This window comes from Eumetopias jubatus, unplaced genomic scaffold, assembly GCF_037043125.1.
Source record: "Eumetopias jubatus isolate StellerSeaLion01/CBP00866 unplaced genomic scaffold, mEumJub1_p1.0 scaffold_16, whole genome shotgun sequence".
Taxonomy (NCBI): domain Eukaryota; kingdom Metazoa; phylum Chordata; class Mammalia; order Carnivora; family Otariidae; genus Eumetopias; species Eumetopias jubatus.
Genome location: NW_028274822.1, coordinates 13,137,796 through 13,163,687, shown reverse-complemented (window position 1 = coordinate 13,163,687; position 25,892 = coordinate 13,137,796). Strand labels below are relative to the sequence as shown.

Below are 25,892 nucleotides of genomic sequence, written 5' to 3'. Positions count from 1 at the left end.
TCTGTTTTGACTAATGCACGCACTAAAGGGCATGCCCCTTCCCAAGCAACCCTGCCTCAAGAGGAACAACCACTGTTGTGGTTTTGATTTTTCTTACTGCGTGTACTTATCGTATGTACTTACCGTATGCCTATGTGGTTTTTTCTTCCCTCAGTCTGGCTTCTTTCACTCAGCGTAATGCTTTTCAGATTGACCCAATATCATTGTGTGTATTGGTAGTTTGTTTCCTTTCAATGCTCTGTAGTGTCCAGTGTCCAGACCTGTCCTGGTTTGTCCTCACTTCCTCTTGTTGGACGTCTCTTGTTTAGCTCTTATGTTTAAAGCTACTGTCAACATTCTTCAGAAAGGCTTGTGGTGGAAATAATGTTTTCATTTCTCTTGGATAAATACTTTGGAGAGGAATTGTTAGATCACAGGGTAGATGCAAGTTCAACTTTTTAAGAATCTGGCCCTTTTCCCAAAGTGGCTGTACCATTTTACACCTCACCAGCACTACAGGAGAGTTCTGGTTGCTCCACATCTTTTTCAACATTTGGTAGAGTCGGTCTTTCTTATTTACTCATTCTAGTGGCTATGAAGTGATATGTCTTTGTGTTTTAATTTGCTTTTCTCTGAAGACTAATGATATCGAGCATTTTGTTATGTGCTTATTCACCATTCATACATATTCCTTAGTGAAGTGTTCAAAAGAACTCTTCTTTAGGAAGAGTTGCTTTATGTCAGGAAATATTTGGCCCTTTATTTCTCTTTAGCTTTTTTTGTTTGTTGGTGTTTGTGTGTTCTATGGACATACACTTTTTTTTTCCAGGTTTGTGCATGGTGAATATTTCCCCCTAATCTGTGACTTGCCTAGTTTTAAGTACTGAATTCGTCTTGACTTACCTGAGTTGCTTATTATAGTTGAAAGTCTCTTTCTGTGTCTAGTGGAAAATAAAACAATAACATTGTTGATTATTTTTCGTGGGTCTATGCCTTAAGCTCTTTCCATTTTGTTGCCAACTGGGTCCTTGTCAAGAGCTAGGAAAGTGCCCAAGGTGTTGTTTCCAGAACTCTTGATTTTCACATGACATGACTTCTTTTGAAAGAGTTGCTTTATGTCGGGGAAAGTAAGAGTTCTAGTTTCACTGAAAACGTCATTTTTTTGGAAATGTCCTGTCAGAAAACGGAAACTTTTGCAAAATAATGGAGATTGGCTGGGTGATTACATTCCAAGGATTGAGGAAGCCAAGGAGTGGGAACTTACAAACCACAGCAAAATGTACCTGTCAGAATATCATTCTCCCTTTATGTTACAAATCATGTGTAGTTCCATCTGCAACTGGCAGTCAGTGAGGAAGCCTTTTATGTCTTCTTGATCCACTTTTCCAAACGTTCTCCACTTTTCCAAACCTTCGTGTCTTGCCCTATCTCAGTCTGAAACATACCCTTTTCCCCTCCACTCAATAAAAAGATGAGCAGTTTAGTTCAACGAATGGTTAAGTGCTTACTAAATGCCAGGCATTTAGCAAAAAACATGGTCTCTGTCTACAAGGAATTAACAATCTAGACAAGACTTTTAACTCATATATGTAAGTTTATTTAAATATGTATCCATCCTTTTTTGCTGTACTCTTGTGTTTGGGAAGGACCGTCTCTTATTTTTTTTTTTTTTAAGATTTATTTGTTTATTTGAGAGAGTGAGAATGAGAGAGAGAGTACGTGAGAGGGGTGAGGGCCAGAGGGAGAAGCAGGCTCCTCGCCGAGCAGGGAGCCCGATGTGGGACTCGATCCCGGGACTCCAGGATCATGACCTGAGCTGAAGGCAGTTGCTTAACCAACTGAGCCACCCAGGCGCCCAAGGACCATCTCTTATTTTGTGTAAAGTTGGTTCTTCTACCTGCATTGCATCTTGCTGCCTTGTATCTCTTTGGGTAGCTTTTCTTATCAACTTTTCTCTCTTTTCTCTAACAATAGCCACTTATCCATTTTTTTTTTCTTTTCTTTAGTACACACCTTTAGTATCTAGATCTACATCAAGCTGCCTTATGGACCTTTCTTAATTCTATGTCTAGTTCAACTAAATGCCAGTAAATGTATATATTTACTGTAATGTCTCAGGAAAATGCCAAAGTGGTGGGGTTGCCAGATAAAATACAGAACACCAGTTAAATTTGAATTTCAGATAATGCTTTCTTTAGTGGAAATATGTGCATACATAGTATAAATTTGTTCCATATAGTATTTGGGATATACTTATACTGTAAAATTACTCATATAACTGGGCATTCTGTATTTTTACTTACTATGTTTGGCTACCCTATGAAGGGGAATGACATAATGCAAATGAAAATTCCAGAAGTCAACATTCTCTATCCCTTTCCATCTCCTGCAAAATAGAGCAGATGCTCCTGAAGTCCTCCTTACCCTCTCTTCCATGCTAAGCTCCCAAGAACAATGAACTCAGTCTAAACAGGATCTGCTTTGTCCAGATTCCACAGTAAATCTTTTACTTCTTTGTTGTGTACTCACCTTCACCCTTCACTCCTTATGTCCATTGAAACCACAGAACTGGTCCTGGCTCAACTGCTCTTTTAATCTCCTTCCTCTGGGAAGGTTGTAAATACTTACCATTCATTTTTTCTCTTGTTGGAATAAGCTAAAGTCACAGATAAAAAGTTCTGTAGCTTTTCTTCTTCTAGCATTCTTATGTCACGACTTCTCTTTGGGGGTGTGTTCTTTTCTAGTCTGTTCTGCAATGCATTGCAGCTTAGATTCTTCCCTTAGAACACCATTAAGGCAACTTCCATCAAGATTACTCATGCACTCTTGGTTGCCTCCACGTTCTTTCTTGAAATTTTCCTTTAACTTCTGGTGGAGGCCATCATCAAGATGGCCTGCCCAAGGTGAGGGAGTAGCTAGGGACCGAAATCCAGCATGTACTCTGCTTTCCAGCTCATGCTAACTGTCCTAGGCTATGAGGTCCAATAAATAACACTCTTACTTCACCTGAGTCCTGAAAAATATTGAGAGAAAGTTGAAGAATTCAGGCAGATGGAGAATAAAATACTTATTACAGGTCAAGATAGGGTGAAAGACAGGATTAGATATGAGCCAGCAATAGATTCTAATTCTGGTCTGGAGAATTAGACAGACGTACAACCTTGTCATAGAAATTACTGGACCCACAACGTGGGGCACTGCCCCAGGAAGAACCTAGGGCAGGAGGAAAAGACCAGAGTGTGCACTTCCTCTGGACAGCTAGCACCCCCATGAGGAAACTGGCAGCTTCTCTCTTGAACCCACCCACAGGCAATGTCATGGATTAGATGTGTTGGACACCTGTTGTGAGCCACTTTACATGCTGTCACCCCACTTCCTAATCTAGCTGCTAGTGGGCCTGTCAGTTCTGCATAGGCTTTGAATGCCTTTGTGCACTGCAACCTGAAAACACCTCTGTTCACATCTTGCTTCTAGCTCCAGGGCTTTTCTAATGCTTCGGTGTGGGATGGGCATACTTGACATATGTACAAATACGACCTGAGTTTGTGCCCATGAAGTCACTTTGACCAATGGGGATGAAAGCCGGAAGTTTCAATGCTTCCCTCATTTTTCCTCTACGTGGACAGTTCTGAGATATATTTTAGAAAGTTCATGGGATCAGGTACCCAGTGGCTAACTCATTGTATTAGCTTTCCCTCCACTTCTTCCTCTTCTATTCCCTGAGATCATTTCCTTCATTAATTCCAGGCCTGCAAGACTTTTTCTACTGCTCTGCTTTCAGAGAATCCAGGCTGAGACACGAGGGAAGGAGGAGTGGGTGAAAGAGTAAAGAGAGGCAAAGAGTGTTATGTTGATGGGTGTACTTCCACCCGGAAGGAAAAGTCAAATGGTGTGTAAGAACTTCTTCTCTAGTGGGGAAAATAATAGGGTGTCCATCTAGACCAACGATGAAAAAGATCTTTGATCGGTTCAATTCTTAGATAGCAAGAAAGTTAAGAAAATCAGTCTTTTTCTTACTGGGTCTGAAAGGAGATAAAAACAAGCTGTCTTCGAGGATGAGCCCTAACCATGGGTATGAGGCTTCCAAGTGATGGAAACCCCTAATCAGAAGGAGCTCATGTTGGAAAACACTTGCTCTGAGCAAAAAAAAAAAAAAAAAAAAAAAAAAGTAAGACTGGACAGATTTGACTCTTCTTAGTTCTGTGTGGTTAGTTGTTTACAACTGTTTTTATGAGAATCTTAATGGGCATAGTGGATATTAGGGACATAATTTTAAATCTACTTCCTCTGATTCTTGTGTCTTTTATAAATGGTTGAGGTTTTTTTTTTTTTTTTTAAGATTTCAGTCTTTAAGTGACCTCTATACCCATTGTGGGGCTCAAACTCACAACGCTGAGATCAAGAGTCTCATACTCTTCCAGTGAGGCAGCCAGGTATCCCTAGAATGGTTGAGTTTTGACTAAAGGAGAACGTATTGAACACCTACAAGGTGCAGAAAAATCACTGGCCGTAAAGGACTTTCTGTTGTCATAAGTGCAGTGAAGTCCACCATCACAGTTTAAGTTTGGACAGTGGTATCCCCCTGGGGAGGCTGGGCTGTGTATTACATGGGCAAGAATAGCCTCGGGGAAGCTGGGCTTGTCTCATAGTGCTGATTCTGGCTACTGCAGAGCCCAAGCATTTTTTGTCTCCAGCTTTGATGTCTCCCCCTAATCTATAATCTTTCTTGCATGGTGCTGAATCATACCTGTGAACTCACTCTAGGTAGGGGCAGCTTGTTGCTCCTACCAAGCTTTTAAACTGAAACCACAGAATAAGTCCCGCTTGAGCTCATTGTTATTTCCTTTTTATGGGACAGGAATTACCTGCCCGCAGAAGCTCCTCACAAAAAACATGTACTCCATGCAAGAGAGCTCGGAAAATCTTGGGATGAATGGGCCTCAGGCCAGGAAGCATCCATCATGGCTAGAGTCTTTCTGTCACAGCTGGGATCTTTCCTTTTGTATCACTGTCTGCCATGCACACTGAAACAGCAATCTTTGGAATTTTGAATAATGTGCTGCTAACTTGAATGTGTCCCATTTATTCTTTTTAGAAAGACAGCTTATTTTCTGGAATAGAGATTAGGCTTGTAAATGTGTCCTCATTAGCAAGGCAGAAGGAGGTTAAGAACCGAGCACTTCTCCAGAAAGCCCCGGACATCCTGAGAGTCTCCTGGATGCAGAGCAGCTCTGGGTGGCCTTTAGAGGGACTTCCTTCTCAGGGCTGTCCTTTCTGCCAGGCGGATGTAGAGCTGAATCACTAAGGACACAATGGAAAGGGAGGGGCAAAAAGTGAAGGCTTTATATTTCCTCTCCAGGGACACAGCTCTCATCTCACCTGCCAAATTGTCCACTTCACCCTGGAAAGCAGCAAAGGTAAAGAGAAGTATTTCTGTACTTCATTATTTCAGCTGTGCTTGCTGTCCGAGAGGAGCAGATAAGAGCAGTATAATACGGCAGCTGGACAGGTGTGTAACGAGCCAAATGAGCGTGAAGATTATTCTTCGATTGAGTGTGGCTTTTGCTGATCTCTTGATGAATACATTAACATGTTTGCTAATACATTAACATTGATGGTGTGTGTTTTAAAAATCCTTGAGACAGGCTGACTTAATTTCAAACCTCTGATTTGTTTAGCAAAATAGAGCTCTTGATTTTCTACTTACTAATAACCCTTATTCAGAGCAGAGCTCGTTACACATGGCTCTGGCCTCTGTGTGATGAAACTTTTCTTAGTTCCTTAGAAGATCTTAACTGCTCTGGAGTGGCCTTATTAATAACTTGGTGTGTTGGGAAGAATGCCTTACAATGTTCCGTCCTTTTGCAATACTTTAGTGACAGTATCTCCTTTTAAGATATGTTTCTTTCTCACATTTCCTGAATAGCTTTTTTTTTTCTAGATATCCTCCTCCTTAACGTAGAAGGGCTCCAGCCTTGGGCATCCTTTTACTGTTTTTATCCCATGACAGCTTCCAGATGACTCATTCCTTTTGCTTGGGAGGGATTTTTCTCCATCTAAAAGCAGACAGAAAGGTACACTAACAGAAATTTTCTGCCATTCCTTCCTTCTTTGGGAGCTCACTTCAAAGTCCTTATGTGGGTCTGTGTGTCTGCAGTAGGATTCTGTCTGCCTTGGGACTTCTGTCTTTCATGGCATCCTCTTTTCTGAAACCAACTGCATAATATTAATTAAACTAGAAACTGTAAAATATTTATACTGTTGATTTCTCTAATACATATCCATTGTTGGGTAATTGTGCAAGACATGGATGATTTCACAAGTATGTTTTCCCTGCCCTCAAGGAGCGCTAAGTCTAGTGAAGAAGACTAACATATTCAGTGAATAAGAATCTGTAAATTCATCCACACATTTGTGTCTCAGTGTCACACAGAGACAACTACTCAGATGTAGAGGAAACAGTCAATTAAGGTTACTGCATAAAATCCATTCAGCACCAGATTAATGTGGATACTCTGTTGTGCTAACAGCCAGAAGGGTGAAATTTTGGAAAATGAATGATGATAGAGCTCTTAAGAGCTAGGTGAATGACAGTGAAAGCTCTGTCTTACAAATAAACGTGCCAAATACCAAAGTTAGTGCATTAATTTGAATTATATATTCCCAATACTTTTTGAGAAAAACCTAAACCTAAATCTTTTCTTCTTGGTGCTCCGAATTAAATGCTTGAAGAGCTAGAAGATCTTATTGTGAAGTGAGGCAAATAATACTATACTTAATAATAATTAACTGTTAGAGTAAGCCTTTTAATGCCTTGTATCTTGGACAAAAATATCTTAATTTTTCTGATAAGATGTTATCCTTATAAGATAAGGATAATAATGATAATGCCATAAAAACAAAACCATTTTACCGCAAGTGAAAACTTCTCAGAATAGCATCCAGTGGCAAGTGGAAAGAGCATGGATTTCAGAACAGATGGACTTGGGTTCAACTCATGGCTTGCCCACTTACAGTGTGTGAGTTCCCAAACCCTCACTGCCTTACCTGCAAAACGGGGGTAACACGACCCGTCCTGTAGGACTTAAATTCCGAATAATGTGTGCAGTGCTTGGCACATACACAAACCCTGAGATTCAATCATTTCCTTTACAAAGAAACCGCACGCAGGTGTGTAAAGGGGTGTGTATGAGGACGTTCATCATAGCTCTGTTGCTGATGATGTGGAGGAGGAGGCCACTTGGGTGTCTGTCTCTGGGGAGTGGATAGGCAAAATGTGAATGCACAAAACACAGTACTTAACAAGTAACAGATGATGTTTCCAGAGAAACCTGAATGAGTCTTAAAAATGTAGTGCTCAGTGAAAAATAAATTATTTCATGTAAGCTCATTGCTGAAAATGAAAAAAGGCATAAAATAAGGAAACATATTTTTAAAGGACACATGTAAATAAAAGAATATGCTTTAAACAAATTATAAGTGTTGTCTATGGGGATGAAGGATAAAGGAAATGAATTGGGTTGAAGTCAATAAGCAAAGAAGAGAATTGTGGCCCAGTGATGGCTGTGCTAAGGACCAAGGGGTATGATAAATTCAGTCCTCTATGCTTGTGGTTAAAAAAGAAGAAAGAAACAAACAGATTAATGATATAAGAGTGCGTAGGCCACCTGGATGCCTCAGTTGGTTAAGCGTCTGTGTTCGATTTAGGTCATGATTCCGGGGTCCTGGGATTGAGTCCTGCATCAGGCTCCCTGCTCAGCGGGAAGTCTGCTTCTCCCTCTGCCCCTCCCCCTGCTCGTGCTCTCTCTCTCTCTCTCTCTCTCCTCTGCCACCCTCTCGCAAAAATAGATTTAAAAAAATCTTTAAAAAATAAAATAAGAGTGCATGGCTCACATAGGTGGTCTCTCAGTATATCCCCACACTCTTTTCCTAGGTGCCTCCATAACTGCAGGGCTACTGTAACTCTGCTATGTAGGCAGGCTTTTTATAATGATGATATGACGTGGATTTAAGAAGAAAAAATTTACACTTACTTATAAATCTGAAATTGCATTCTAGAGCCTGACTCCATTGGCTAACTGCAGATACTGAAATGCAGACTGCAGTATGAAGAACGTTTAATGTTTGGACATGCTTCATTATTGGACCAAAATTGGTTTCTTATTAAAGTAACTAAATAAAGAGCTTTCAAGGATGTTATTATTATTAGACCTGTTACAGAGAGCTCTATTTTGAAGAACAGTGTCCGGTTAAAGGTATATGCTAGTATTTTCATTAAATAAGATTAGCACAACTTTTGTGTTATACCTTTTAAAAAAAACTGTCAGGAGGAAAAAAAAAATACAGTCCAGGCTGGTTATAATGGCTAGGCTCTATTATACTATGCTGGGTGGTCTGATGAATGGAAATAGGTAGCATCTAGTTCTTAATGATTGTTTTAGGACAACTAGTTTCAATTACAGGGATGTGTCATCACCATTTTTTGCCATATAAATTTGGCGGGTCATTATTTTGAAAGTCCACAAGTGACATGTTTCCTTTCAGTCTCTCTCTGCCTGAGAAGTGCTGAGCTGCACACTCTCCTGCCTTCCCCAGATCTGAGGCCTTCATGCTAGGTTTGGCTTTGTTCAGCTCGTAAGGCACAAAGCACTATGTTTTAGTGGCAGGTATGACACTAATGCTCAAATCAGTAACCCAACAGAGTCACACCCCAGAGAACACACTTCCAGTGAGCTCAGCTCAGATATGTACTGTCTGAAAACAAGGCAAGTTAGTAACTAAAATAAATATACCCAGGTGGAGATAATAGACTGGCTGTCTGTCATAATAGCCTAGAGAATATAGGCCTAGACTTGGATTCTACAAGAGTGCACAGCTGTAATCTAGAAGATGAGAGGAAGCACGAAGTAGTTCCAGATCGCTGGGGGACTAAATGAGGGGAAAGATGTAGCTGGCCTAGAAATGTGTGAATGTGAAGTAGGTGGACTAATTGGTTCTAGCGGACAAGTGTGTATAAAGAAATCCCTAAAGTAAGTCGGGATGCTTTTAGCTGCAAGTAATAGAAGACTCAGTCAAAACGAGTTAAAGCATAAGGAAACATCATCTTACATGACAAGAAATCCCAAGGCAGGACAGATCCAGGGTGGGTTCATCCGTCTACTCAGTTCTGTCCACCTCTCCCCTCTGACATCTGGCTTATCCTCTTGGGCTGGCTACATCACAGTCACACAATGGCTGTCATGACAGTAGTCACATGAAGACAAAACAACTGAGAGGAAGAAGAGGGCAGGCTTCCCCCTGTGAGTCTTTTATCAAAGGGAGCCCTCTTCTGGAAGCCCTGGAGTGACTTTTTGTCCTTATCGGCAAAAAGCATGGCACCTTCAGATCTTTAAAATTCTATTTATTACCCCCCAAACTTGATTGAGGAATAATCGACAAATATAATATCATATATTTAAAGGGTACAGTGTGATGATTTCATATACACAAACATTGTGGAATGTTTACCAAGATCACATCCATCACCTCCTATAGTTAACTGGTTTTTGTTGTTTTTTGTTTTTTTCCCCCTTTGGAAAAAAATGCTTAAGATCTACTCTCAGCAACTTTGAACTACACGTTACTGTATTATTAACTGTAGTCACCATGCTGTACATTAGAACTTCAGAACTTCTTCTTATAACTCAAAAGTCTGTACCTAATTCGTCACTGATGTGGGATAATTACCTCAGTCGGCTTAAACCAATCAAGGCTTGCTCCTGGGGCATGGGGAGCTTGAAGCCTTCTCTGAAGTACATGGCTAAGTGAAAGCTGCTTCATGACATCTGTGTTTTCTTAGCAAAGAAGGGAAGGGCTGAACAGCAGGCAATCAATTTTTTTACTATGCCATTTGGGGAGAATCAAGGTATCTGGAAATAGAAAAGTGTTCTCCTATGAGGCTGTGAAGGTGGGCAGTCTAGTGAGACAGCATTTCATTTGGCTGAGCTTGTATAACTCGAGAATTTTTCTTTTTTTTAACATTTTATTTATTTTGGAGAGAGAGAGAGTGAGCGCTAGTTGGGGACAGAGGCAGAGGGAGAGGGGAGAAGCAGGCTCCCCGCTGAGCAGGGAGTTTGATGAGGGGCTCAGTCCCAGGACCCCAAGATCATGACCTGAGCCAGAGGCAGATGCTTACCAACTGAACCACCCAGGTGCCCGAGCTCGAGAATTTTTCTATACAAATTCCAGGGTCTTATGGCATGGACAGTAAGAGCACAAAAACCTAATTCCTTCTGCTCTTTTGCTGCAGAACAATTTTAAATGTACACAAAGGATAGTGAGACAGCTTTGAGCTACTGGTTGAAAGAAACAGAATCTTCTATTCATTAGAATCTGCAACTACTGGGAATTCCCACCTCTATCATTTACAGATTTCTCAAAAACTATGAATATGTAATTTTTCATGAAACAGTGTGCCCAGACTCTTGAATTCATGAAATGAAATAAATGAACTCTGTAGATTATCTGTATTCCCAAGTGATATTCTGAGATTTTCCCCTCCATCTGTTCTCAGATAGTGCTGGGCATAAAATGGATTCTTTCAGCACAGCAAACGTTGAGTTTTGCCTTGATGTGTTCAAAGAGCTGAACAGTAACAACGTAGGAGATAACATCTTCTTTTCACCACTGAGCCTGCTCTATGCTCTAAGTATGGTCCTCCTTGGTGCCAGAGGAAACAGTGCAGAGCAGATGGAAAAGGTATGGAACACAGCAAAGATTTCCCCGTAGCCTAGAGGTCTTCCAAGCATCCCTGTGGGTCAGCCAAATGCTCACATCTTTATACCAAGGGAATTCTGCCATCTTGTGAAAGAAGAAACATTTGGGAAAATCATATTTCTTAAAAATGAATGATGGCTTAAATTATGCAATAATAATGCAAATATCATAATACATGTAACACGGTCTCTTCCTTCCCATCGGTGCTCTCACGCATACATTTCTGCAGTGTACTTTTAGAGTTCACTTTTTCAATGATTTAAATATGACAGAGAACACATGTGTGATACTATTCTTGCCTTCTGGAATTGTAACTTAAAATAAACCTTAATGACACTTTAAAAGCTATCAAGTTTTTAAAAATATTCATCAGTACATTTGAAGCTCATAAGAGCCCTATATAGCAGGTAGGGATTGTTATCCCCACTTAACAGATGGGGAAACTGAGAGAGACTAAGAGGAAAGGGGTGACTTTTCAGGTTACATAGGCTGATATACAGTGATTTTTTTCATTATATGTATTTTTAATTGCTATGGAAAGTCTAGTTGAACACCACTTAACAACAACTAGAATACTCACATATTGTATTATTGTTTGCCCTTTATTTCTTTACTACATATTTTGATGCACTTTCATGATTTTCTTGCTTTCAAAACAGGTATTGTATTGGGACACCATGTAATGTTTCAGATGAACCCCAGATGGGCACTGTCATAGTGAATGACCTGAGAATGGTGGGAGGGGGCAGAAGAGCCTCGTGGACAAGACCTCCGTCCCTGGACACTGACAGATGGTTGTCAGGGAATATCTCTCTTGAGCTCATTTTCCCAAGCATGAACTGGGGGTAATACTGTCTACTTATAAAGCTGTTGAGAGGGTTCAGTAAGATATGTGGAGGCTTAGTTCAGTACTAAGAATATGACATCACTAAATGTTAGCTATTATTGTTGGTCTTTATCTGAAATGGAAAAACAGATGCTTATAAATATTCACTTTTATGGACTGTCTGTTGCTTTTGATGCCAGTAGATCCCTCTTTTCTTTCCTAGGTGCTTCACTTTAATCATTTTGCAGAGTCATTAAAACCAGAGTTCAAGGACTCAGCTAAGGTATGATAATATCATTGCTGAGCTGTCAAATGTTCTTCAACATAAGAGCACAAGAAATTACAGTGCAGGGGTTGAGTAACAGAGCCTCTCTTTGACCCTTTAGGGAGTTAACAGTGTCTCCCTTGATCTACTCTTTTGGTCTTCCCAATAATCGCTACAGCCTATAGAGTTAACATAATGACAATAACGATGATAAAGTCCCCCAGATTTTATCATACCATTTACTGTCATTCTTGCTCAAACTTTCTGTTCTTTTATGGACTGCACCATAAATCTCAATATGGGATTGAGTCTGCCAGCCTCGTCTGTGGAGTGGTAGATTTTTTTCAGTAGGGGCACTGAGACAGGACCCTGATGCTTTGCCTTATAATTAGATCCCAGATAAACAAGGCCTGATGTTGCCCAGCCCACGTTGCCTGGGACCATGGTCCCTGCTCTTTTCTAGTAGGAGAATTCCTTTTGACATCAGAATAATACAGAATTCACACATGAAGGTGGTTGTGTTTGATCGTGATTGATTGAGAAAATATATAAATGCATATAGGTTCACAGAATACTTGCTTCACAGAACTCCACTTGTTGTGAGGAGTTGAAAGCTTGTAGTTTGGGAAACTTTGCTTTAGGGAATGTAGGTATACCCCTATAATGTCCTTGAGTTCAGATGTATCAAAGCTGTAGGTCTAACAGAATTGCTCCTGTGATGGGTGAGTAAGGTCAGTTCAGTGAAGGGCTGAAGTGTTTGGTTACATGTCACACAGAAAACTGAGACATTGAAAGTAGTGTGACAGAGAGGAGAGATGATTCTATAGGTACGCCGTAGTATAGGGATAGCAACAAAACTTGGATCATTGCCCTGAAGACCCTACTAGGATCTCTTTATGAAAACTTGTGCTTTTGGACTAACCCACTGGGGCCAGCGAGTGCTTATGTGTTTTGCAATAGCTTACAATTCTGCACACAATCTGTGAGTAAGGTCACAGAGTGCTGAGATTATTGTGCTAGAGGAAATCTACAGAAGAAACATGATTTAAACTCTCCAGCTCCTTGTTTAATATTCTCTACCCTTTTATTCAGAGGCAATCATCTTGCTCTCTACTTACTGTTTTCACATTATTTATAATCTTCTGGTGGCAAGAAATCAAGCAACTTAATACTCCACTCTTTGTTTACTGAAGCTTCAGTGCAGCCAAGCTGGAAAGATTCATTCAGAGTTTGGAGTCTTATTCTCTCAAATCAACCAGCCAGACTCTAACTATACCCTCAGCATGGCCAACAGACTCTACGGGACAAAGGCATTGGTGTTCCATCAGGTACGTTCATATGGAATGCTGGTCCACAGCTCTCTTGGCATCCTCTAAATATCATGCCATAAAATAAGTGAAGAGCGAGAAGAGCCACATGACATTCATCTTTAAGAGATTGAATTTGAGCTGACTTGAGTTTCAGTGAAATGGTTTTACCAAATTCCCATTTAAAGTTGTGCAATATCACATAAAAATTTTATTTCTGCAAAAATCACCGAAGTTGTCCAAGAGTCAAGGTCAGGGATGAAGCACACACACACACAAACACACACACACACACACACACACGCACACACTTGCACACACACCATGGGGAGACCTAGCTCTCCGTTAGATCTCAAACAAGCAACATGTACCACTCTGGTCCTTACTTACATAATCACCCTAGATCTCAGTTTTCCAATCTAGAACACAGGGCAGCAATTCCCATTTGTCTGCTTTGAGAGGACAGAGTAGTGAGAGTGAACAGCAACTTGCCATTTTGCTTTGAGTGTTTTAGAATGAAGAATTCCAATGATATGATAGAAGAAACAACCAAACATTTCTGAACATTCCTTTTGGAAAGCTTTTTGATTTGTTTAAATCCATTTGTTTTATTAAGAGTAAGTACATATGGATTCTGTTTCCTTGCAGACATATATACATGAGCTGCTTTTGTCTCTGTGTTGTAGATTTTAGAACACATAGAGCTTAGGCTTTTGCTTCCCTTACACTACTTTTTTTGTGTGTGATTGTCCTTTCTTTTACAGCAATATTTAACTTGTTCTGAGAAACTCTATCAAGCCACACCACAAACTGTTGATTTTGAACGGTCTCCAGAAGAAACGAGGAAAACTATTAATGCTTGGGTTGAAAGTAAAACTAATGGTAAGAATAAGTCCCACATGTGTCTCCAAACTTTATTCGCACTGTTTTGATAAGCTCCCTGAATCAGTGCTAACAAGGAATCTGGGTGAAGTCCAGGACCCAACATAGGCAGGTCAAGAGTGGAGGAAATGGGGGAGTATTTGGGAATATTTGTAAATATCCTTTACAGTCATTTATCCTGATTGGGAGCTAAAGCTCAGTGACTCTGAGAATGAGAAGAACACTATTTCTACTTTACAGAAGTGTTGTACATTCTGCAATTAAATTTAATTAATTTTAAATCTACCTTTCACGATTTTAAAATAAACTTTCTAATTGTCAAATATTTCTTTGAAATTGCAGGTTAAATGTGTAGATTTAAAGATGTATCCATTTCATTATTTTAAAACGTCTAGTTAAGGAAAGATTTAAAGAAAAACCAGTAGAGAGAATACTATAATGAATCCTTATTGACCCATCACTCAGCTGCAGGATTTATTACCTAAAGCTATACCCTTGCCCTTTTCCCCCTAACTCTTCCAGGACAAATCCCAGAAATCACCTTTTTTTTCCGGTTGTTTCCTCTCAAAAATATAAGTTATTTAAAATAAAATACCACTGTATCATTATTATATCTATAAATTTAAAAATAATCATTTAATATTAAAAAATAGGCAGTGAGTTTTTGTATTTCCCCAGTTGTCTTTTTTTTTTGTTTGAATCAGGACACAAATAATGTTTATACATGGCAGTTGGTCAGTATGTTTCTTACATCTTGATTTTTAAATTAAACTTTTTCGATTGAAATATATATACTTATAGAAAATTTCATACATTCTATGTTTGCTGTTCAATGAATTATCACAAAGCAGAAATTATCACAAAAGTGAATGCCCTCAGGTAGCCTATCTCCACCTCTACCAAATCAGAGAAATAAAACATTAGTTACTAGGAAGGGCACACTCCAAGGCCACTCTTGTGTCTCCTCCCAGAAACTAAACTACCTTATTGCCGAACATTAAGGCTTCTCTGACTTCTTTACTGTATATTAATTCTGCCAATTTAAAAATTTCATGTAATTAGAATCATAAAGCATATATTTAGGTTTTTTTTTTTAGGTTAACATTTTGTTTGTGAGAGTCATCCATGTCACTACAGGTTGGCATGGTTTGCTCATTTTCATTGATGTCGATTTTGTTCTCTGAAAATACCTAAATATATTTATCCATTCTACCGAGTCTTAATAAACACTTGGGACGTTTTTAATTTGCATCTATTATGAATAGCACTGTTATGAGCATTTTGATACCCATCTTTTGGTACATATGTTGTATGTGATTTTGTTGGATGGATACCTTGGAATGGAATTGCTGATCATATAAGGTGTGTGTGTGTATATATATATATATATTCAATTTTAGTAGATATTAGTTTTCTAAAGTGGTTTGCCAATATACTTGCCCAAGCAATGAATGAGAGTTTTATTTATTCCTCAACTTTGCCAACACCTCTTAGTCTTATTAACTTTAGTCGTTGTAGTTAGTTTAATTTTAATTTGCATTTCCTTTATGAATGATGTCATTGGACATTTTTCATACACTTCATATCTTCCTTTGTAAAGTGCCTATTTGAGTCTTTTACCCATATATAAGGATGGTTTTTCTGTTTTTTTCTTATACATTTTTAGGAGTTACTGAATATATGTGTTGCAAGTAATTGCTACCATTTTGTATCTTCCCCTAATGGTGCCTTTGATGAATAGTTCTTAATTTGAAAGGAGTAAAATTTATCAATTTTTTTCCTTTATAGTCAGTACATTAGCATACTTTTAAATAAATCTTTTGCCTACTCCTAGCTCATGAAAATATTTTTATATGTTATCTATTAGAACATTTATTGTTTCACTATAGTCAAGATTCATTTAAAAATTCATTCCACTCCACATGGACATCTAGCTGACATAGCACTATTTATTGGGAAGAGGATCCTTTCACCATTACACTGCAATGTAAACTTTATCATAAATCAGATGACCATATATGTATGAGTCTGTTTCTGGGTTCAGTGTGCTCCATCTATCTATTTATTCTCATGAAAATACCACAATTATAGTGGCTTTACAATACATCTTGATAGCCAGAAGTGTTAAGTTCGGTGTTGATCCTCTTCTGGGGCTGCCTTGACTTAGCTTGCTTGATTTTTTTGCATTCCATATAGATTTTATTTATTTATGTTTGAGTATAGTTGATGCACAATGTTACATTAGTTGCAAGTGTACAACATAGTGATTCAAGTTTATACATTATGCTGTGTTCACCAACTGTCCCAATACATTGCTATTACAATATAGTTGACTATATCCCTTATGCTATGATTTTATTCCCTTGACTTATTCATTCCATAACTGGAAGCCTCTCTCTCCCTCTGCCTCCTCTCTGGCAACCATCAGTTTGTTCTCTGTATTTATAGGTCTGATTCTGCTCTTTGTTTATTCATTTGTAGTTGTTCTATGCAGTCATAAAAAGGATGAGATCATGCCATTTGTGACAACATGGATGGACCCAGAGGGTATGAATGCTGAGTGAAATAAGTCAGACTGAGAAAAGCAGATGCCATATGATTTCATCATAAATGGAATCCATACACATTTTAAAATCAACTTGTCAATTTTTGTTAAACATACTAGTTGAAATTTTAGTTGGAGTGATACATATAGAATCTATAGATTTGGAGAGAACAGGCATCTTTATAATACTCAGCTTCTAATCCATTTCCATGAAGTTTACCTCTGTTTATTTAGGTCCTCTTTAATTTTTTTCAACGACATTTTGTATTTCTCTCTGTTAATGTCTTGTATGTCTTTTGATAGATGGTTTTCAGATATTTGAAGTGTTTACCAAATTTTAACTAGTATCAATTATTTCAAATTTTATTTGTTGTTGATATAGAAATATATAATTGACTTTCATATATTTACATTGCTGAATTCTCTTAATTCTGGTTTATAAATTATTTTAGATTTTCTATAAATATAATCATTTCCTCTTCAAACTTTCTTGCTTCTTTTCTTATTGTCTAGTGCCTGCAGTTGAATAGAAGTACTGATACTGGGTGTCCTTTTGTTATGTCTTGTTTCTGGATTTATATCTTGTTTCTGAATGGTTTTAATAATATATATTTAAGTATAATGTTTGTTGCAGGTGTTTTTATGAATATATTTTTTTCAGATTAAGGAAGTTTCTTTCTATTTCTGGTTTGCTAAGAATTTTTGGCACAAATGACTAACCATATTATATTAAAGCCTTTTCTAAATCTATTGAGCTATGATTTTTCTTCTTTCCTAGACTAATTTAATAAATTACATTAATTGATTTTTGGTGTTAAACCAACCTTTTAGTCCTACAATAAACCAAACTTGGTCATGGTAATATTATACTTTTTGTGTATCACTGGGTTTGATTTCTTAATATTTTCCTTAGAGATTTTACACCTATGCTCATGAAAGAATTTGGCCTTAGTTTTTATTTATTGAAATATTCATGTTTCTCCTTTTTTTCTAATTTCCAAAAAAGAATTTATGTAAGGTTAGTATGCATTTTTCTCCTTTAAATATTTGGAAGAATTCACTGGTGACCCTCTATGCCTGGTGTTTTCTATGTAGGAATATTTTAATTAGAGATTTGATTTCTCTAGTAAATAGAGGCCTACATACATTTTCCGTTTTCTTTTTGTGTAAGTTTTTGAATTTTTTTTCAAGAAATATGTCCATTTTATCTGAATTTTCAAATGTATTAGCATAAAATTGCTCATAAGAGCCTTGTTTTTATCTTCTTAATGTCTTTTGGATATATAATGTTGTCTTTTTATTCCTAGAAATCTAAATGGTGCATTTTTTCTTTTTTTCTTAGTTAGACTTATAATGGATTTATAGTTTTTTAGTCTTTTGAAAGAATTGATTTCTATTTTCTCTAATATAGATTTTTTTATTACATTAATATTTATGATTATCATTTATTTCCTTCTTCTTACTATCTTCATATTAAATTGCTATTCTTTTTCTAGTTTCTTGAGATGAACAATTGATTTTCAGACCATCTTTTTTTAATGTACACATTTAAGACAATGGCCTTCCTTCTAGGTATCACTTTAACTCCATCTCATAATTTTCCATTTGTTTTATTTCCACTATTATTCAGTCCAAAATATTTTCTAATTTTCATTGAGATTTCTTCTCTGAATCATGGGTTATTTAAAAGTGCTCTATTGATTTCCAAAAATTTGGAAATTTTCTAGTTGTTTTTTAGTTACTAATTTTTAATTCAGTTCTTTTGTAATCAAAGAACATAATAATTCAGTTATTTGAAATTTATTGAGACTTTTTTACAGCAAAATGTATGTTTCGATTTTGGTAAAATTTTCATGTGCACTTAAAGATAATGTGTATTCTTTAGTTATTGGGTGAGATGTTTAATTTTATAAGGCCAACTTTGTTAATTTTGATGTCTGTGTTTGCATATCCTTGCTTATTTTTTGTCTGCTTTTTTGTCATTTTCCGAGAAAGCTGTGTTAAAATCTTCCACTATGATTGTGGATTTTTCTGTTTCTCCTTTTAGTTATGTCCAGTTTTGCTGTGCATATTTTGAAGCTGTGTTATTAGGTGCATAGATATTAAATTTTGTATCTTCTCAGTGGATCAGTTCTTTCTTCATTATGAAACACCTTTTCCACCTTGCCAGATCCTGAACTTCAATTATTTTTTCTTTAGCACTGAGAGACTATAAGTAGTTCTTAAATTCTTGGTTCACTTGCTGCTGTGTTTTTTCTTATCTAGGCTTGGGGCAACTTTTGAAACTTCATTATACTTTGAGGGAAAAATTGTCCAGAACTCTCTATTGAGCTCACCTGCCCAGGTTTTCTCCTGTCTCTGGGATCGTTACCCCTTCAGTGTTGGTTTCCTGCTTCTTTGAACTCTATTTTTGGTCTTCCCAACCCTCTCATGATGTTCTACTCAGCTTCTCTGTCTCTTTTAGTCACTTTCTGCTCAGATTTTTGCATCTCCATTGCTTATGATAAGCAGTTGCTTCAGAAACAGTGCAGTGTAGAACTTAAAAAAAAATGTATTCAGCTTTCCTTACGGTTCTTGCCAGGGATATTTGTCTGCCATAAACCATACTCTTGTTGACTAAAAAAATCTCTTTACATCATTTTTTTATCTTTTAATAGTTTCTCTGTTGATCTTTTATTAATTTCCCCTCCTTTTTTTCTTACAGAAAATTTGTTGAAGGAAGTAGATATTTGCCTGCATTTTCTCATAGTCTAGATGATGATGATTACACCTTGAAATGTCATTTAATAATTTCTCCTGTTTTTATATTTCTCACGAGTTGGCAGTTAGACCTAGAAACTTGATAAGATTCTGGTGATTTTTGCTTGTGTGTTTGTTTTTTACCCTTGACAAATATGCTTCATTGGAGGTGTTGTGTTTCCATCAGGAAATAAATAATGTCTGGGCACCCTCCCTTTTGTATGACGCTAGTAGCCTTTGATGATAATTGCTTAGGTCCATTATTTCATTAGGGGTTATAAAGTTGTAGTATTCCAATTCTTGCATTACTTCTTTATAAGCTGGAATATTTCTACATAAGATACTTCTCCTCATAAATAAGTATTTGGTTATTCTAAGTACTGTTCATATGAGAAAAACAAAAAGAGAATGCTGGATTCTTTCTAATACCAATTTCAAAACTACCTTTTTTTTTTCCCTCTAGCATCCTTTGAAAATAGCCAATGAGTTTTATTTTTTTTTAAGACTTATTTATTTATTTGAGAAACAGGGGGAAGGCAGGGGCAGAGGGAGAGAGAATCTTAAGCAGACTCTGTACTGAGCATGGAGCCCATCATGGGGCTTGATCTCATAACCCTGAGATTACTATCTAAGCCAAAACCAGGAGTCAGTTGCTCAACCAATACCACCCAGGTGCCCCAACCAATGAGTTTACTTTTAAAATATCCTTATAAATTCATAATTTTAAACATTCTGAGGTGTTTCAATTTATTGGCCCCTTTTAGTCAGGGATCACATCTTTATATTGGCTTCTAAGTCCTTTTGACACTTCCATGCAGAATTTGATAGCTTCCTTGCCTTCCAGTTTGACCAGATGTTCCAGGCTCATGCCCTGCTCCTGACCTAGAATTACTTACTTCTCAAGGGGATCCTGAATCATTTTAAAGAGAAATGATATTTAGAGACCATAATCTGGGTACAAGAGTACTCAGTGATACTGGCTTGGTTATTGTTTATAGGCCTTCTCAGTGAATACATTTTTTTTAGATGAAATACAGCATAATTTCTTACTGATATGGCCAGTTCAAATTCAGATTCATAGGATTTTTACTTAACACGCCCCTTTTTATATCTATTTCTCTTTTATCTTGTGTCAAAAATCCCAGATTCCAGTGTCACCAATATTACTGCAAAATCACATCATTCAACATAAACACGGTCTCAAAGTAACAATACCAATAGAATGTAACAGTAGGTTAAGATATTTTTTGCAGTTCTTTCTGTCCTTAGGATATATCTACCCAACTAGAGATGTACAGATTACCATGTTGAAATAACCTGTCTTTGTGTGGTTGTGCCACCAACTCATTGTACCAGTAGTTTCTGAGGTTTATGAATGTAAACAATCATAATACTTGGTACAGGAAAGAATTAAGTTTATTAAGTAACAAAATTAGGGTGAAATAACATTAAAGTATTAAATTAGAGCTGATTGCATTTATGAAGAACATGTCAATTATTTATATTACTGAGCTTTATTCTTTATTCTCTTATTCTTTATCTTTATTCTCAGAGAAGAATAAAGACCATGTTTCTAACATATTCGTATCTTACTATTTCACTTACCAGTGATGAACTCTCAACAGTATTTTGTTGATTGATGGATTGATAGATGTTATTCAAGCTTAGTAATAGGCGACCAGATTAAAATATGTATTTATTTAATTCTTTGTATTAAGTTAGAAAATGCTTGGAAAGGTCTACAAATTTTTCAGATCTGTTACTTAGAACAGTAATGGAAAAATTAAGCTTAGAGTCTAATGTTCTGGATATCCCTATGTTTCCTGTTGTTAGATTATATTCCAAAAAGGTTTTATAAATTGCAGTGCACCAGAGTGCACCAAGAGGGCTTAGTGTTCAATCTGACTGGTATATCTAATTGTATATTTTTACAAATTCTGATTTTCAGATACGTATTTACTTTAAGTCTAGGTATATACTTGTGATACACTAATTGCTAGGACATTATAAGAACGAATGAGTCTTTTGAATACTTAAAATATTTGGATGTGGTGAGGTGCTGGTAAGTGTAAAGCCTGATAAATATTAGAAGGAAGCCATAAGAGATTATTTATATTTTCTTAAATAAGCAGTAATGTATAGGAAAGCATTGGCTATAACTAGGTATAAGACAAATTGATCATTAGCTAATATACTAAACTACTCTCTAGATGCCATCTTCTGATTAGAAATAACAAAGTATTCAATTCTTGGACATAAACTTCATTTGGCAAGGACAGCCTCGATGGCCAGAAGATAAAGTAGTTCTCCTGGTATCTCAAATTTATAACTAGCCTTAAAAAAGAAATGGTTCCAAATTTCTAGTGACTATTCAACTCTCTGTTACTAATAAACCCAAGTTCAGATCCAAATACATTATCTGTTTTTTTTATTATTATTAAAGGAAAAGTCACAAACCTCTTTGGAAAGGGAACAATTGACCCTTCTTGTGTAATGGTCCTGGTGAACGCCATATATTTCAAAGGACAATGGCAAAATAAGTTCCAGGAAAGAGAGACAGTTCAAACCCCTTTTCAGCTAAGTGAGGTAAGTATTTTGTTTTCAGACTGATGATAAATTCCGAAGAATGCAATAATCATTTAAGGACGGTTTAGAAAGTTTTAGTGAAAGTACTGGTCTAGGTTTCCATAGGTTTCTTTAATTGTGTCTTTTATGAATTTTATTTTCATATTTCCTCATGAGGTGACAGTAACCTTCCTCACAGGGCACTGAACCAGAGCCTTTGGATGTGGGGGCCGCCCTGGGAGAGAAGAGAGCATGCTCTCTCCTCACTGTTCCCTGTCCACACATTCTTCCCACGTGTGCTGTGGCTGTTTTCTCAGCACAACAAAACCGTCTAAATTATTCTTCTCCTAGAGAGTCTCCAATTGGATTAAAAAAGAAAATGATCCTATGATGTCATTTTTCACATAAATCACTTTAGATGGTAATGTTAGCTTTGTTTTGGGGAAACATTATTGTTACTATACATATTATTATACATATATATTTTATATATAGATGATTATATATGTTATTTGAACTAGTTAGGCTCTAACAGTGACTTATTTTAAAATAAAAAATAACCTTTGCAAAGGAAAGTAATAAAGGGTTACTTTATTGTTTATATTTTCCCCATGCCTTTAGTTTTTTTTTTTTTAATTTTATTTATTTGACAGAGAGAGACACAGCGAGAGAGGAAACACAAGCAGGGGGACTGGGAGAGGGAGAAGCAGGCTTCCTGCAGAGCAGGGAGCCCGATGCAGGGCTCGATCCCAGGTACCTGGGACCATGACCTGAGTGAAGGCAGACGCTTAATGACTGAGCCACCCAGGTGCCCCATCCTTGCCTTTAGTGTTAATGCAAATATTCATCTTAGGCAAAAAAAAAAATCATTGTACATACATGTTCACGCATATATGTAACTATTCTACCTAATTACAATCTTTTTTTAAAAAAATAGGGTAAAAGCGTATTTGTGGAAATGATGTATCAAACTGGAACATATAAATTAGCCTTCATAAAGGAACCGCAAATGCAAGTTCTTGAGCTGCCCTATGTTAACAACAAACTAAGCATGATTATTCTGCTTCCAGTAGGCACGGCCAGTCTAGAACAGGTAAAGAATGCTAATGTGCAGAGAAAGCATGTGTGCTCACACCCACCCTCCCAACTCTGTGTACCCCATGATGCTAGTGTGGTCAGCCCCGAATTCAGTCACATTCTGGGTTCAGTGGGATTGCCCCAGGGGCTGTGAGAGGGACCCTGGTCCCTGCCCTCAGGACAGTATATTTTGGGGGACTAATCCATTCTTATATCAGAGAAGGCACAAGGAGGCCAAAGTGCCATCTTGTACAAATATCACACCTACTGGTTACTTGACACTTGGGAAACATGATTCTGTAGTAGTGAAACTGTAATGCTGCTTAGGGTCTTAGTCCACCGAAATCTGTTTAAGCCATCTTCCCTCTCAGGAGCAGTTTTTCCAGCCCAAATATGACACGCTTTCATGAGCTAGCCACCTTTATTAGCATCCTGGTTTTGTGGGGGAAATGAGTGCCATAGCCCCTGAGAACAGGTCATGGTGGTGGCAGGAGTTTGGGTCTAAGCCCCTCTCCCTGGCTGTAGCCAATGCTGCCCGGCACAGAAGCAGGCAAGCCACTGATAAAGAGTAACTACACTTCCTCCCTGGCCTTGCTGGGACTTCCCAGTGCTCTGCTGGAAGGACAACACTTTCTTGGGAGACCAGCTGTGCTTCTGGGATCTTGGGGAAGCTGACCTATGCCCACGGTTGGGATGGCCACAGTCAGGGCTTTCTAAGTCAGGGAGTACCTGCTTGAGGTTAAACAATGTGGCACATGTGGGTGGGGGATAGGGAAGGTTTCTTGAAACACCTGAGTTGGGATGTATGCATTTGGACCTCTAGGAAGAGAAGCATTGCCATGGCCATGAGAACTGGTGTGGCCAATTCAGAGGGGCTTGGACTTCTGGTTGCCTGTGGTGGGCTGCCGTGGGATGATATTTGGAGGCAGATAGCATTTTGAAAGCAGTTTAGAAGAGGTCTTTATCAGCTTGTGATACATTCATTTATTTGTTCATTTATTCATTTATATACCAAACATTGAGTGTTTACTCTATGCTGAGAATTCTAGGGGGTTCTAGAACACCAACAAATGCGTGGTTCCAATACAGAGTTCTAAATATCATGTAACAAATGCCATGATAAACTGCCGAAAGTCCTGGGGAAGTAGAGAGAGTAGAGGGTAGAGAATGAGGAAATCAGGAAGGCTCCTCACAGAATAATCTCGATGCCTCACTGGAGAAGTAGAAGTTGAATAGGTGGAACAAGCCTAGTCTGTTGTTCTCACCAGAGCAAAGAGCACATGCCAATGCCTTAGGGGTATGAGGCCGCGAAGTGGATTTGTGATATGACGTCATGGTAACTTGGATTAGGGCAGAAAAGGACGAAAGGAAAAGATAGAAAAACCACCTTTACTTTATGTCTGATTGTATATTGTCAGGATGGAGAGAAGGTGACCAAAAGTTTTCAACTTTCGTATTTGAATGATGGGGTTTTGGATGCCGTTTTGGAGCCGTGGGGAGGGCTGGCTGGAGGGTTTCAAATGCCTAAGGGGAGAGCTTACACAAAATTGTAGCACTGGGTGGAGGATGAGAAGCTGGGATGTGAGGCTGCATGGCCAGGTGGAGGCATGAAGGGGCGTGTAGAGCTGAGCTTCCAGGGAATAGCGGAGAAGGAACGGAGGGAAGTGAAGCAGAGCAGAGCAAGGGGGTGCTGGCGTCACAGAAGCAAGTTCATAAAAGAGGGTGCAACAAAATGTTTCAGGCTTGAGAACCAAGGAGAAATGGCGAATTCACCCAGGACACACCTGGACTCCAGAGGCAAGAGAGGGAGTATAGGTGGAGCCTACACACTGAGGGAGTTAAGGCAGAAGACCGTAGGACACACATTTGAGGCACTGACTTATGAAACATGGACCAAAGGTAGACAGTAGGACAGGGAAGGTGTGGCTGAGTGTGAGATTCTGTTTCTTTTTTCCAGATGGGGCTGGAACACATTTTCAAAGTAGAAAAGAAAGCGATACATTGAATAATTCACATTGGGAATTATAAAACAAACAGCATTTAATGCAGAGAGCACGCATTTGGCTCATGTGGACCCATCTGTGTTCTGTCTCTCAGGTAGAGAAGCAGCTGAACACGAAGACGTTTCACGAGTGGACCAGCTCTGCTAACATGGTGGAGAGGGAAGTTGAAGTACACATCCCCAGATTCAAACTTGCAATCAAGTATGAGCTGAGTTCCCTGCTAAATTCCCTGGGCATGACGGATATCTTCAACGAGATCAAAGCTGACCTTTCTGGAATATCATCAGGTGATGGCCTGTATTTATCAAAGGTCGTCCACAAGTCCTATGTGGATGTCAACGAAGAGGGCACCGAGGCGGCAGCAGCCACAGGGGACAGCTTCCTTGTGAAAAGACTCCCCATCCGGGCTCGGTTCCTGGCGAACCACCCATTCCTGTTCTTCATAAGGCACAGCCATACCAACACGATCCTCTTCTGTGGCAAGCTCGCCTCTCCCTAAACAAACGGGCTTGAGCAAGGCTCAGAGGAGGGGCAGGGACAAACCCATGACTAAAAGCAGTTCATCCCCCACATACCTCTGTACCTCACTTCACTCATCTGCAAAATGGGTCTGGGATCTCTCTCAACCTGTACCTTGAATTGGTGAACCTTAAGATTATGGAAATCATGGAAGAAGGTACATTTACAAAAAAGCTCCTCTAGTCCTCTTATCTTTGGAGCCTCATTTAAGTGCTATCTGGGTGACATAATCAAGTCAGTGAGACTAATTTTAAAGGGTTAGATTTGTTTGACTTCTGTATATCCATAAGCTCTTGAAAAAGTGACCAATCTACCTTCAGAAAACCAATTCGAGGACTTCAACTGTGGTGGGATTTTTAAATATTGTAATTTTCCTTGCATGCATAGATACAACATCATGAATTTTAGTTCAAAATTCTGTATTCGCTAT

General features: G+C 38.2%; 1 protein-coding gene across 3 annotated transcripts in view; it reads left to right on the top strand.

Moving 5' to 3' along the window:
- SERPINB11 (serpin family B member 11) overlaps positions 1-25,442 on the top strand; it is a 58,974-nt gene extending 33,532 nt beyond the window's left edge. The window contains exons 1-8 of one of the 3 annotated variants that reach the window (XM_028102858.2): positions 5,292-5,406; positions 10,532-10,716; positions 11,784-11,843; positions 13,025-13,153; positions 13,897-14,014; positions 21,742-21,884; positions 22,801-22,956; positions 25,038-25,442. In XM_028102858.2, the coding sequence (XP_027958659.2) occupies positions 5,292-5,406; positions 10,532-10,716; positions 11,784-11,843; positions 13,025-13,153; positions 13,897-14,014; positions 21,742-21,884; positions 22,801-22,956; positions 25,038-25,442 (1,311 nt within the window). Of the gene's footprint in view, positions 1-5,291; positions 5,407-10,531; positions 10,717-11,783; positions 11,844-13,024; positions 13,154-13,896; positions 14,015-21,741; positions 21,885-22,800; positions 22,957-25,037 lie in introns of those variants that run through there. The other 2 variants (XM_088019308.1, XM_028102859.2) reach the window with 2 other exon arrangements.
- The last annotated feature ends 450 nt before the right edge of the window (positions 25,443-25,892 follow it).